General features: G+C 40.8%; 1 protein-coding gene across 3 annotated transcripts in view; it reads left to right on the top strand.

Annotated features, from left to right (window-relative positions):
- LOC149452452 (lamin-B3-like) overlaps nucleotides 1–15542 on the top strand; it is an 81896-nt gene that overhangs the window by 49677 nt on the left and 16677 nt on the right. For 2 of the 3 annotated variants that reach the window (XM_089689398.1, XM_089689397.1), the window contains exons 8-10: nucleotides 7675–7782; nucleotides 12524–12643; nucleotides 15380–15475. In XM_089689398.1, the coding sequence (XP_089545524.1) occupies nucleotides 7675–7782; nucleotides 12524–12643; nucleotides 15380–15475 (324 nt within the window). The remainder of the gene's footprint in view (nucleotides 1–7674; nucleotides 7783–12523; nucleotides 12644–15379; nucleotides 15476–15542) is intronic. The other variant, XM_089689399.1, reaches the window with a different exon arrangement.

The following is a 15542-nucleotide window of genomic DNA, read 5'->3' as shown; positions in this document are numbered from 1 at the left end:
GTGAGCCAATTCTGTAAAAGAGCAATAGCATGTCTCACTGTGTTACGAGTTGTTGGTACTCATCTGCGGTCAGGTTTGTGTCACAGCTGCCATGCTGCAGTTTAAAACTGGTCATACACGGGTCGTATTTAGGTTGGGACATCAGGAAATTTGCTTTGTGGGCGGCCCTGTTGGTCACACCCCCCTTTTTGACTTTCCACGATTGAAAAATTGGAGGAGTCTGGTGGTAAATTGGCAGGTGAACAATGGCTGCATCCAGTCAGATGCAGCCACTGTTTTGGTATTCTGGCAGCCGCCATCCGTCAGCATACAATAGCATAGCTATTCCAGCTATATAGCATAGATGGAGAAATGTTACTTTTTTTCTAGTTAACTTGAAGGTTGACCTTTTAAATATAATGGGGCAGGCCAGCTCAACTTTACAAAAAGTACTTCTAAGGGTTCATGTACACTGCAGCTGATAAACTGACGTTCAGGAGCTTTTCTGGGGGGGGTTTCAGCAGCCCCTGAACTCTCCCTAATGTTTTCCTATGTGTCCATGTACACACGTCTACAGGAAGTTAAGTTTAGTCGTGTTTGTGTGTTTTGTTTTTTTTTTTGTTTTGTTTTTTTACGCACCAAACTTGCGTTCAGGAGTAGATTTTATCAGTGTTTCAAACGCTTGTAAACGCAGCTAACTGCGTTTATAAGCGTTTGCGTTTATAAGCGTTTTTTAACTGTTCCATATCCAGATGCTGTCCAGAGCCTTTTTTTCATCATCAGAAATGCACGCAAAGCAGTTTCCATGTATTCAAATGGACCCGGTACACCAGCGCAGTCAGTTCCAGTCAGTTCGCAGTCAGTTCCAGGTTTCGCGTGAAGGAAAAATGGTAGAACGTGCCACATTATGCTCATGATGGGATCCATAGTGAATACAAGCAGATAAGACAGGTGCTCTCTCTGCTTCTGCTCTCTCTGTCTCTCAGTGTCTGAAATAGTTAATTTTTTACTGTTTTTCAGTGCATTCTGGGCATTTTGGAAGGTCTGCTGATGTTATCTTTAAAAAATGCTTCTAAACGTAAATGCGCATAAACACGGTATGCAAATGCGGCTAAACAGACGTGTTTTTTAACCTACATTTTCCAGCAGTCAATTTCCATCGTTCAGAAGTGTTTTCCAAATGTCCTGTGTACATGGAGCCTTAAATGCATTGTGTATTCTGCAGTGCTGCAACAGGTTTTTTTTTTTTTTTTTTTATCTTTTCACTGCTGCACTTAGGGAATAGGTCACATAATCATGTTTGCCATATTGCTTTTTTGTGAATTTGTTTTTATTTTGGTGCTGCACCATTGATTAGTGTGTAGTCATACAGGAAGGAAAGACCGTATTACAAAAGAATCTATGAAAACATAAGTACTTGGAGAGAGCACTTTCTGTCTTGGGTTTAGGGAGATCTTTGTAGACATAGTGGAACACCGATCACTGTACAGGACCTCTGTGTGAGGTCCTGATCATATGATCACTGATTGGCCAATCAGTGATCACATGAATAGTAGTAAGCAAGATGTCACTTTGACATCATTGCTTACTACTAGTGAAATCTGTGAATAATCACAGCTCTCACAGTATTTCTCAATGGCTGCAGGAATGCAGCCAGAGAGAAGGAGAAATGACTGCTTTTACAGCCTTTATGGGTGTAAAAGCAATCGGTGTAAAAAAAAAAAAAAATCTTCATTACTCTCCACAAGTAGTAAAGTGTCTCTATGGTGACACTGTACTGCTAGGGTGATGGTATGTTAAAAAAAAAAACAAATAGTATAAAAAACATTTTAAAAAAATTGTGAAAAATTTATAATTTTTGGTTATAAACTAATTTGGGTATTTTTGTGTTTTTTTGTTTTTGGGTTTTTTTGTTTTTTTTTTTTACTAAAAAGATAACCGAATAAATTTTGGCCAAGATTTATGAAAGATTATTTGCAAAATGTTATAAGAAAAACATTTTTTTTTTCAAACTTTTTTGCCTTTCATTTATATAGCAAAAATAAAAATCCCAGTGGTGAATAAATACCACCAAAAAAAAGTTTTCTGTCTCAAAAAAATGCATATGGGTACAGTGTTGCATGACCGCGCAATTGGCATTCAAAGTGTGCTAGCACTGAAAGCCGAAAATTGGCCTGTTCAGGAAGGGGGTGAAAGTGTCCGGACTTGAAGTGGTTAATCTGCATTTTGGCTAGAAAATGACTTGGAATCCTCCAAAAAATATTTCTGAAAGCAGAGGTCCTGTAGAATAAAGTGGTGACATTTGCAATTTTTTTTATGATGCACGTATGCGCAGCGGTTTATCAAAAATGCATATTTTTCAGGGGGGAAAAAACAACATAGAAATAAAATGAATGACGTATAATCTATGATACAAGCTCGATTTTCTCCAAAGAGGTTCTTGTCATATAATATCAATGAGCAGTTTCTCCCTAGTATAGTACACGAGCAGTTCGCTTTTGCTTACAAAATAGTCAAGACAAAAATAATGAAAGGTTTATATAGAGCTGAACAATAAAAATAATCAATAGAGAAGTATAACTAAATCAAAGCCTTTCAGGTGTATATTGGTAAAACCAATAATATCAATGGACACAAGAGGGCGCCCAATCACTGCAATTTAAGATGACAAGGAACAGAGATGATGTAATCTCAAAAGTTAAAAAAAAAAAAAAAAAGTCTGTAAAACCAACAAAAAAATTTGTCCCAAATAAAAGGAAACCTCCAGGTCAAACTCACTCTGACATGCTGCTAATAAGTGTGGGTGTCCTTGGGCAAGATGGCCCCCAAAGGGCTCAACTACTTATACCCCTCCATTTGATCGAAGAGTAGATGCAAGACTCCACCGCATATGTGCAGCCCAGGAATGGCACCGGTGTCACCCATACTCAAACCCTGCCCTCTCTAATCACTAGAAAACAAGGGAGTAACTGTCAGCACAGCACCAACCATAGACTAGATGACACACGTTTTTCCAAGGCCATCCAACAATCCTGATAAACTCCCTGAAGAGCTATACATCTCCTTTGTGGTCAGAGGCTAGGAACTGTGCGGGGAGCCTCCCCCCCCCCCCCCCAGCTACCCACATATTCTAAGCCAGTGGGTACAGGGTACAAAGCAAGGCCCCACAGAGGCCACAATCATCCTTTATGAACTACCAAAAATATCATCCCCCTCACCCAACTGGAGGTGGCCAGGAACAGCCGCTTGATGGCACTTACGAGGTGCCCTACAACCTGCCCACGGAGCTACCAAGCCTACAAGAGTGACAGTCACAAAAAAAAACAATATGTAAACATAGTACAAAAAACACATCACATAATACTAGAAACCTTACTAAAACAATAACCAAATATCACTAATAGTACATTCAGATTGGGAACAGCTGGGAAAACCTTCACAGAAATGATTTGTAACCAATAGCCTCATCAAGGCCAGAATGTACTGTTGCTTTGAGATTGTGTATCCATAGTCTCCCTTTGAAGCAAGAGTTTGTCAACATTGCCACCCCATTCATGTTGGGGGACATACAAAAAATTGTATTTTGAAAGTATTAAAGTTATGATACAAACCAGCGTGTCCGCTAATGGGAGTTCCTATGTTGCCATTAGAAATAAGTTCAATATAGTCTTGAATCTGTTTTCGGAAAGACCTCTTTGTTTTCCCGATATAGATATATGAATGAGGCACCATAGCTGCAGGTCATGATGTAGACTATTTGAGAACTCTGGCAGTTCACAAGGTATTTTGGGGTCCAAAGGTGTCTATTATGGAGAAATATTTCCCTTCCCCGTATACATCCATGGACATTGCTTACAAACCCCACAAGGGAAAATCCCACAGAATTTAAATTATTTATATTTCTTTTGTCCATATGACTCTGGACTAGTTGATCATGAATAGAACATGATCTCTTGAATGTTCTGAATAGTTTTTGTTATAGTTGCTGGCAACTTAATCCAAAGTTAGAAGATGCCAATATTTCAAAAAGATCTTGCATGTCTTCTTTGCTGCCTTATATATTGGTACTCAATGCATGTGGTATTAGGTTGCAACTGGGTGTTTGTATGGAAAATGATGTAATTTGCCGCCTTAAGAACAGATTTGGTTTATAACCCCATCCCGCAATCTCGCTTGTAGGTCTCTAAGGCTGCGCTCACACCTGGGCGTTTTGATTCGTGTGCAGAATCGCTGCGATTCTGCCTGCGATTTCAAAACACTCTGGTAAAATGGCAAATTGCACAGCAATCATTTTAGATGCCATTTTGTTTTAATGGCACCGAAAAACGTGGTGCCGTTCTGTTACGATTGTAAATCGTGCTGTAGTCGTGGCAAAACCGCATTGCTTGAAGCTCGACACCCAAAAGAAGCTCTTGAACTTTTTTGGGTGACAAACTTCAAAGGATGTGGTTTGCTGCCATTGCAGTGTGATTTATCGCAGCAGAAACGCACCATATTTTTAGGGGCCATTAAAATGGCATTTAAAATTCACATTGCGCGATTTTGTCATTTTTATCAGTGTTTTGTGTTTGAATCAATGTGATTCTGCCCACACTTCAAAATGCTCAGGCATAAATACAGCCTTCCTTCCCTCCCCCCTATGCTTTTATGCTGTTTGTGCTTTCAGTATTTTTTTTCTCTATACCATACAGTGGGGTTTATTTACTGAAGTTGGTTCACTCAGAATCTCGTGCAATTCTGCATAGAAACCAATCAGTTTCCAGGTTTTATTGCTTAAGCTTAGTTGAACAAGCTGAGGTTAGAAGCTGATTGGCTACCACGCACAGCTGTACCAGATTCTAAGTGAGCCAGCTTTCTTAAATAAACACCAGTATTTTCAAGTAGTTTACATTCCTGATGACTAACCCCAAAACACGTTGACGTTAACTGTCTGCGTACATGGAAGAAAAATATATTTGAAATATATTTTAAAAATATTCTTCCCAAATATATTGCCATATATTTTAAATACTAACATTTTGGTGTGTATGTGTATATGTGTGGATAGATAGATAGATAGATATAAATTAATATATATAAATGTACAGGTTTGAGTAGCTGAGATGTGACCTGTAGCAATATGTAATCATAAATGTAGTTTCATTCCTTGTTATTAAAGAGGTATGCAGAGGTATTTAGAGACAGGTGCTCACCCATTAGCATCTGAAAAGACAGAGCAGCTTCCTCAGGCTGGAAGTAACACCTATGTGCCAATAAGATTTGTCACCTTCCAGGAAACCTGGAAGGAAATGGCTTGAGACCGTTTGGCTGCAGATGACCAGTGGGGCTCAGATTTGTCTGGGGAGCTTTAAAGTATATACATAGATCAAAGGAATATGTTTAATCTCTCATAAAAGCTAAAATATTAGTTGCAGAGAGATGAAGATACTTCCTTCTGATTAGGCACTTTGTGGGCTACATTTGCATGTAAAAAACGTATTTGTGGCCTATGTAGAATGCCAGAAAAATGCAGGAAATGGTTATGTGGTGCCGGATCGCGACAGCTGAACAGTGATTGGTACTGTCGCAATCGGACTGATGAGCTGGTGTCGGAAATTCAATCCCTGACTTGGTGATTCAAACCGTTCCTGGTCCAATCGACTTTGGGCATTTCAGGACCCAGAACATTCTGTGGGCGGGTGCAGGAACACCCCCCAGAGCCAATTGGCCAAGAACTCATGTCCAGCCCATGTCCATATTCCCATAAATTGAGGACCCTGATGTATGGACATGGTGATTCGTATGGAGCCCGTCCTTATTGATTGACGGATCGCGGACTTTCTCTGACTTGCTCCAGTTGCAGGATAAATCTTGGTAAAAGTTTTTTATGACTTTTGTTCCCTTTTTATTTTATAGTGAATAGCCAATTGTGTGTCTTCTTGTATTTTTTGTATTTTCTGTAACTTTTTATACTTTGTATATATTTTATGCACTGCCCACTTTGGGATATTAAGTCATAAAATTAATAAGTGACTTCTGGGTACTTAAGCTCGGGCTCATATCTCCGGAGAGATTAGATTGTATTGTATTTTAGTGTCTTTATTTGCTCGGTCAAGTTCATTGCCAATCTGTATACAACTGCACTGCATGTTGGCAGATTGTAAAAGTAACAGGTCTGCCAGACGGAGATCTGTGTGTGTGTGTGGTGTCCCATCAGGCCAGTAAAACTGTTGGGTGGTGGCAAACTACCATTTGTGATGTGTGTGGTGGTGTGTGGACAGTGGAAGAGTGATTAACACCGGGGTTCTAGCTTGGAGGATAGCTGGAGGAATCCTAGAAGGGTGTGCGATTGCTAGGCTGCTCCTCAATTCTAATTAGTGCACCAAATTGTATGTAAGATTTGTGTCTGCCTGTGTGTTGGGAGGACAGCTGGATCGGCGTGGAGTCTCCCTCCAGTGGTGGCCAAGAGGTAGTGCCGTCTGTGGAAGTATATCACGGCCGGTCTTATATACTTTTTATATATTCAAAGTTAAGTCCCCCTTATTCCCTCTTTACCCCAAGTCGCGGCCGCACGTGCGCGCCTCGTTTAGCCAGTCGCTGTGGGCGTGGCATGTGGGTAAACCGTGAGATATATAGATAGGGACATATATATATATATATATATATATATATATATATATATATATATATATATATATGAGACAGAGAGAGATATTCTCATGTTGAAATGCGTTTTTTATTCCGAAATATATGAATGTTTTTAAAAATACATTTTAAAAAAAAATAATATTTTTATATTTTTGATTTTTGGTGTTAGTGGTATATGTTTTTCTGACACTGTTAAATTCCCATACCTCTATCGTTTTTGTATTTTGTAGGGGTTAATAGAACTAAGGGGCTGTCACAGGCTCTCATCGAGAGCACAACTAGACCCACCCTGGCTAGTTACACCATTCATAAAAGCTGGTATGACAGTGTCTGTGAATTGAAAACAATATACAGTATGAATGGGGGGCAGGCACATTATTGAAAGGTCAGCCCCTCCAATCATAGATCTGATTTCATTTAGGCAAGTTGTAGTACAACTTCTATGGATCCATGAGCTTGCCCCGCCGCCCTGTAAGATTATGGCGGCTAAGGTTGGGGGGGTGCATTGACGGAGGAGGATTTCACCTAACAGAAGAGGTATCTGCAGAAGAGACCCTTCCTACTGGGTGTAAGTATTATCCTTTGTGCTGATTTTCTAATTTTTGTGTTTATTTTTGCTGCACTTAGGCTTTAATTGATGGTGGGTTTTTATTGCAGTTCTTGGCTTTATATTTAAACAGCACTGGTTTCCCATATTCTTAATTTTTTAGGATCTAGGTCCCCACCGGAATTCAGTTTTGAAAAGCATGTTCTGCTTCCACACAAAATCGGCCACAAAACATTTATTTATTTTCTTTGCATTGTGAAGATGTCTCTTGTGAGCTATTCAAAATCTTTTCTACAAGCTTGTACCGCAGTGCACCCAACACACGTATAAGGTTCAACTTGCAAAGTTTTAACAGAGATAAGCATCTTTATTTTGGCCGTGTGGCTGAAATTTTTAAATCTCATTGGACTCATCTGTAAATTCCCCCTTTTTTAATTTTCCTACTGTAAGGTTTATTAGGTATATATTTTTACATGTTTCACTGAATGGTATGAACTGTAATAAAACTACTTGTTACACAGGATCAACAAATAAGTGGATGGACAATTAAAAGACAGCATGGAAGCCTTCCTGAAATTGTTTATAAACTTCCAGGGCGATTCATCCTTAAAGCTGGCCAGCGTGTTACAGTAAGTACTAAATGAAGAGACTTTGTAATTCCATGTTTTATGCGAACGGCTGCATTTTCCAGTTCCAAGTAAAAAGAGAGAAGGCCAATGGTAACTTATAGAAGAGAACCTTAAAAAGCAGCTGTGGAAAAAATGTAGCGCAACTAAAATGTTTTTAATCCAATATACAGTAAATGTGCAAAAAAAATCTCCTTAACCATACCAGGCCGCATGCCCTCAACATGGGGGGGGGGGGTGCTTTGGGGCAGGGGGCTCCCCACAACCTCTTCCCCACAACCCTCAGATAACGCCCCCCCCCCCCCATGTGAGTATGGGGTACATGGTACCACTACTCATTCATTAACAAAAAGTGTAGTGTGAAAAAAGACAGGAGACAGTCTTTGACTGTCCAATGTCAATCACGATGCCCGCCAACATTCAGCTGTCAGTGGGGAACCCCGCTGATAGCTGATGACTAAAAACTGATGTAAGCTCACCCGTTTTTTTTCTTTGAAAAAAAACATGGCTGAACTGATGGAAAAAACAGAATGCCCGTGTGAGTGGACCCTTAGAGGTTTTGTTCTTGTTTGTTTTTTTTTTTTTGTTTTTTGTTTTTTTCTTCTCAACCATTGAGGGACACAAGAAGCCTTCAACTTTCAGATTATACTATTTCCAGTATAGGACATTGGCAATAAGAAAACAAAAAACTGTAGGCTAGTCCAGGATATAACCTTTTCTACTACAGACATGTCTCTGTTGTTTGCTAGAGTCCTAGGAGAATTAATGTATTTTATTTTTCTCTGTTTTAACCACTTCAGCTCTGGAAGGTTTTACCCTCTTCATGACCAGGCCATTTTATGCTATTTTGCAATGGACTACTTTAACTGACAATTGCGTATTTAAGCAACACTATTTGCAAATTACATTTGTCATTTTTTACATACAAATGGTGCTTTCATTTGGTGGTATTTGATCAGCTTTGATTATTAGTTTTCTCTGGCTACAGCTAATCACATGGTACACGGTGCTGTGGTTGGCCCAGGTACCATGTGATAGCTGTGGGCTGGTCGCAGCTCACTGGTAAAGGAAGCAGAGCTGGTATGAGTCAGATTAATTCATAACTGCTTTGCTGACATTGTGATCGTATACCGGTGAACACAGCAGTTGTCGGGAGTGGTACATGTACGTGACCCAGCCTGCATGTGCCACCTGCCCGAAATAAATGTACTGTGGGCGGTCAGCAACTGGTTACAGATCAACCTAGGTTTGTGTGTGTTTTTGTGTGTTTGTTTTTTTGTTTTGTTTTTTGTTTTTTTTTAGCTGCTACTGTACTTCTCTTCGCTCACAGCTATCAAGCACATTCATCCTTGGCCTGCCATTTGGACCGTAGTGTACTAGACCCCCACTATGCTGGATGAGTAAGTGGTCCATTCCCACTGTACATCCAGCCGTTTCACCTTAACGAGTTGGCTGCCATAACCTTGGAGAGTGCCCCTGCATTAAGGGACCCAGCTGTTGGAGGTAGTTTTCAGAAATGTTCTTGTTGGTGGATCCTGTCCTACACCTGATGTTGCTGTGATTTTGCTTTGCCAAACCATGCCTGATTGGTCATATTTCTAAAAAGGGATCTAACTGCTGATGCCATTGACTTTCAGATTATTGAGCACGTGGAACATACTGTATGTTTTGTGTCGTTTTAAAGGCTAGTTGTGATGGCTTCACATTAGTCTCTTATTAGAGCACATGTATAGGGCCTTCTAGTTAAAGTGGTGGACTGCAGAACTTTCTTGAAAGAAACTTTCCACGAGTTGGCCTTTGAGCGACATCTCTTTGGGCTGGCTCTAATTGCAGTCATCTGAGATGCTACTGAGAACAAAAGTTTTCCTCTTCCCCAGCAGAAAAACCTAAGGAGCAGATGAAGTCCTTTCCCTTTTGTTCCTGCCCAGAATTTTCTTCTGTAACTTCCAAGAAGTGTTCTTTTTTTTGTTTCAACTTCCACATTGTGACCCCCTTCCTTCCCAAGGGTGGTATTCCAGGCACAAGGTTTGGCACTCCAGGGCTGCCCAATTCATTGGCAAGCCTGCTTCTGTGAGTTGTTGCTTCAGGGGCCTTTGGTTGATGGAGGAATCTTGTTTCCCAATCAACATCTTGGAACGTCATGTAATCTGGATGTCCCTTTGAATTAACCCAGCATTGAATTAACCTTTTTGGGGGCAATCTGATTTGGATTCAGTTGAACCATCAAATAGGTAACATGACATCTTGCAAAGGCAAGAGGTAGTGCAGATGCTGTTCTGGGTGGAACGTTCTGTGCTTGCCTTATCAGCCAATTACAGTCTGGGTATAGACAATAGGCAAGCACATTTTATTATCTGAAAATGTCTGAACCTGGGAGAATAGTTCCTGCACCCAGAGCAGATATAGGACCTATGTCACATGTAGGGTACACAGGATGTGTACTTCCAGTTTCATCAACGAACTGGATAGGTTTGTATCTAGGTTCATGTATCTACTAAACGGTTAATACTCTGGTGGCTCCGTGGGATCAGTAAACCCTGATCTGTGCATTTCTTCCTCTGAAACTTGTCTGATCTGCAGAATGAAGATGGAGTGCATTCTGGTGCCCCTCATTGTTCCACATTGGCCCAGACAGATACAGTATTCCAACCTGGTAAATCTTTTTGCAATTGCAGCTTCATCAGACTGTATCTGTTGTCACAGGGACAGATTTACTACCCTGTTTCTTGCTCACTGGCTTTAACAGTATTTCTGAAGCTCAGGTTCTAAAGGACATATGGACTTCTGAGTCTGTGATTCATACACTCCTCGAGACTATGAAGTCCACTTTCTGCAAGGCCTACCATCAGACATGAAAGGTGTACTTTGCTTAAAGTGACATTAAGGGCTTTCACTGTGGAATAGATACTTTTTTCCTGCAGTTGGACCATTGTTTGGCTCTTAATAAAAGGGCCAGATAAAATGCCCTTTCTGTTCTGTTTCAAGGACCATTTGGCTTTCCACATTCTTATTAGGACCTTTGTGCAGGGGATCTCCCTGTGTGGTTCCTCCAGTCTCTAGACTTTGTTTCTGTGGGATTTGAATCTGGTTCTTTGCATACTGCAGAAGCCGCTTTTTATGCCTCTCCCTTTTCTGACCCACAAGGTTGTATTTCTTGTGGCCATCACCTTGGCTTAGCTAATTTCCGAGCTGGTGTTCTTATCTGCAAGCAATTTTTCTTTTTGGTTTTGGACAAGGTGGTATGACCTGTGACTTTCATTCAAGTTAGTTTCTGCTTTCCACCTTAATCTTGATATGATTCTTCCATCCCATTCTCTGGCTGTAGTTCATCAGAGGGAAATTTTCCCTCCATTCTTTGGATGTGGTTCAGGCTGTGCAAGCCTTTCAGCCACTGCTTCTTTCAGGAAGACTGATTCCCTTTTATATAATTTTGGGCAGGAAGGGGGCATCGGCTTCTCAATCCACTATCTCTAAGTGGCTTAGACAGGCTGCCGCTCAAGCTTATGGGTTTAAAATCAGGCATACAAAGCAATAAATTACCCATATTTTGTAAAATATAAAAGATGAGGTTGCGCCGAGTACATAGATACCCAACATGTCCAGCCTTCACCTTATGTGTGCCCGTGAAATGACGACTAACTTCAGTACCATATATTTTCCATAGGCGACACTATAAAGGCCCCCTATTGGTCTTCAGTTTAACATTACAGACGAGGTCAGGTGTTGGACATATTTCTCTCATTCCGGCATGCAGTGATATGTAATATGTGTAGTCAATGTTTTCAAGCATAGGCACCCCCGTCATTATGATTTTTTTGGTTACAGGTTCTCTTTAATGAGACCTACAGGGTCTAAAAGATGCATTACATTCTTTCCCAGCCATACTGGCTGGGGAAACTTACAGAACGCCCGTAAATAACACTATATACATTGCTTCTAGGTAAGCAACAAGAAGGGTAGGAGATTGGATGTGAATATATGGTGGCGGTATACTTTACCGGGGGTTTTTGGAAGCAATCAGACGGCAGCGCAGCCACCAGAATGCGTCCATCTCACAGGCGTCAGTCTGCTTGCCAGATATACCCACTCTCCTGGTGGCTGCAGCTGCCCCAGGAGTGTGTGTAAACAGCCCCCCACTGTCAGGTCCATAGAACTTGGCAACAAAAGGTTAAACCAGCATTAAAGTGGAGCTCCACCCAAAAGGGGAAGTTCCGCTTTAAGCCTTTGTCCCCTGATCCCCATTAAGGATTTTTCACCTTTTGGGAGTGGGGGGGGAGCAGGTACCTGCTCCCACTTCCGCTGCAGTTGTCTAAGGCGATCAGAAGCGGAAGTTGTCCTCCCCTCCCTGTAGTCTCCTGGGACACGTGACAGGTCCCAGAAGACTACGAGGCCATTCACAAAGTGCAGCACTTCTCGCGGATGCGCAGTGGGCACCCGGTATGAAGCCGCAAGCTGTCACAGCCGGGTGCCCACACTGAAAATGCCGGCGCCAGGGAGAGAAGACAGCCGGTGAAACCAGCCGTGGTGAGGACACCGCTGGACCAAGGGACAGGTAAGTGGCTGTATTTTAAAAGTCAGCAGCTACAGTTTTTGTAGCTGCTGACTTTTATTTTTTTTTTCAGCTGGAACTCCGCTTTAAGTATCATTTTAATGCCTGTTTAATGCACAGACAAGCTCCTATTGTCTGTTTTTAACACTGCTTTTTAAAGGCATTGCTTACATTTGTGTCATGTAATTATAACAGATTTGGGCTGCTGGAGCTGGAGCGTTACACAGTCCTCCCACTGACCTTGTCTGGAAATCCCAAAAGTCCTGGGGAACAGGGGATGATGTCAAATTAACTCTATTAGATTCTACCGGAGAGGTGAGTTGTTTTTTTGTTTTTTTTGTTCTTCTGAACCCTTCATTTACATTTAATACTGAATATGGCATCTTTGAAGCTTGCAGTCAATGATATTTTCACTTTTAATTTGCAAAATCACAATTCTTTCACAGAATTATTGGATTTCCCATGCACTGCATTTCTTAAATGGCTTTTTATCACATCTCCCATCATAGTGGGTGTAATGTAAGGGACCCAGCATTGCTAATGGACATTTTTTCCTTCTTTATAAATTTTCATTTTTCTTGTATGCAGGTCTGTAGTTGCTGAAAGTACGCTTGTACAAAAGTGCATTACTATTAAAGATGAAAGACTCTTTTAACTTTAATTGCAATAACCACCATAAAAGCTGCTAGTAGCAACTCGTACATTTTTATGTTTTTTTTTTGTTCTGTTGATTTTTTTCATTAGTATTCATGGAGGAGTCAAAATGGATGGTAATGGAATACATTATTTGAAAATGTATGTCTGTGCAAATAAAAGAAAATTATTATATATGTGTGTATATATGAGTGTGTGTATACATGTGTGTGTGTGTGTGTGTGTATATATATATATGTGTGTGTGTGTGTGTATGTGTATATATATATATGTGTGTGTGTGTGTGTGTGTGTGTATATGTGTATGTATGTATATATATATATATATGTATGCGCAGTGTTTAGTCCTGCTCTGTTCTCTTCTGCTTGGCTACAGAAAAAACATCTCCCTCTTACCTCCATAACTAATAGGAGAGTTGTTCTGTAGTTCAGAGTTAGGGCTGGGCAGGGCTAACACTGCTTGACATCGCAGTATGGCAGAATGGAAGTGAAGTTAGATGCTGCTTGGATTATCAACAGACTTGCCGCATGTATTGCAGGCATATACTAAATGTTTTTAAATCATGATTCAACTTCTTGTTACCATTAAACATTTTTTGTTTGTTTTTTGACGAAGAGTTGGAATTTGTGGAATTTTTTTTTTTTTGTGAGCTCATTTTGGCGATTTCCTGTCAGTGTGTTTATCTGTCCTAGACAAGAAATCAGGGTTGCATCCTCTGGCTGAAATCCTCTCCTACTGTCACCAGTGATTGCCACATGGGAGGCAGCCCTATACAAGTATCAGAGGGCTGTCTGCTCTAACTAAGCAGCGGCAGGCACAAGTTTCTAGCATATAATAAGTCCGATGCCCTTAAAGTGTCACCAAACCCAGGACCCTGCATTCACTATATCTGGTCTCCCACAGTATACAGAACATGGAAATGGAAATATTTTAGTAAATATAAACTGCTAAATACCTTTTCTCATCAGCAGTATATAGCACTCTTGTAACATCCATCAGTGTCCAGCTGAGCACTGGTTTAAAGCTGGTAGAAGGAGTTTTCCTTCTCCACTGATTGTCTTATGCAGCTGCAAAACCCCTGACCCTCTGTCTGGACAGCACTGATTGGCCCTGTGCTGATCACATGCACTTTCTCAAGAAAAAAAAACAAAACACTCTAGCAATACACTCCAAACTGAGCATGTGCAGCTTGCCCCAAGGCTCTGTTCTGTCAGCAGATGGATTGGGGACAGTAGAAGAAGGGGAAGATCAAAGAACACAGGTTCAACCATCCTTTTTACACAATGTGGAAGATTAACCCTTTAGGTTCCAGAGTGAGTTTAACAAGCATTCTTTACTGCATATACAGACTGAAATTACTTTTGTGGGTTTAGTAACACTTTAGGGCTAGTTTTCATACTGTGAATGGTCCATGGATCACACAGGAATGTGCACTGCATATCCATGCAGTTCACATTCAATTCATTGTGGTGCGATTAGAGTCCATTCATTTTGAATGGGCTCAAATTGCACCATATTTCACCAAAGTAGTGCATGCACTACTTTTGGAAATGCACTGCAACTGGATCTCGTTTTACTTTTGTACCATGCATCTGGTGCAGGCAAACACAGTGCATTTCAGACCTGCATTTGGTGTGTTGTTAACATTGCACTTCTCACAAGGGCAGTGAGATTTGAATGTAGTGTGGGAAATGTGCACAGATCACGGGTTTCCAGCACCGTATTCTACTGTGAACCGGGACTTCAGTCATCTTATGCTGCGAGTGGTGTTGACATATATTGAAAATAGAATTGGAAGACACTTTGTTTTTATACATTAGGGCATAAACTTTATCGATTGCTTTAAAGTGTATGGTCACATTTTCACAAAAAATGAATAGGAAAGCAAACACCGTATACTCCCCTTGCCCACCTGTCTCTGCTTCAATGTCTGTGGATGACTAGCTTTCACTGCCCACACAGCCAATGCGGGGATCTGGATATTTGAAAGCTGCCTCTTTTGGGACTGATCAGAGCAATTCTGATTGCAGCCACTTTGACCAGTCAGAATTGCTCTGATCCACCCTGGTGGCCCGAGGGATAGAAGGGGAAGAAAACCATGGATTTCAAATTCCCAGACCCTTGCGTGAGCAGGGAAAGCTAATCATACTCAGAGGTGAGTACAGCAAGGACTGTGGGGAGGGTGTACAGTGTTGCTTAGCCTTTTCATTTTTGTGAAGGTGAAATTACTTTTAATTCTGTGGTTTTGTTTAGTGTACTGTACTTGTTGACCGTAACCTGCATTGCATGCAGATGTCCATAAGTGCAGTGACCAGAGTATAGGATTGTGTCTGTTGCTTCCATTCAGCACTCTCCCATCTCAAATACACTTTTTTTTTATATTTTTTTTTCCTCCAGGAGTGTGCTGAATTTACCCTCGTTAGGGTACAGAGGGAAGAAGGAGAGACTGATGATGAGTTTTTGGAAGAGGAGTTATCAGAGTTTCATGTTAGGGTATGTAAACGGCTTGATTTAATTTGATCATGTATTTCTAGAAGAGATTTGATTACACTGTCTTATA

The sequence above is a fragment of the Staurois parvus genome, unplaced genomic scaffold (assembly GCF_062004578.1).
Source record: "Staurois parvus isolate SC_StPar_1 unplaced genomic scaffold, SC_StPar_1.0 ptg000472l, whole genome shotgun sequence".
NCBI lineage: Eukaryota > Metazoa > Chordata > Amphibia > Anura > Ranidae > Staurois > Staurois parvus.
This window is presented reverse-complemented; position numbering and strand designations above follow the sequence as displayed.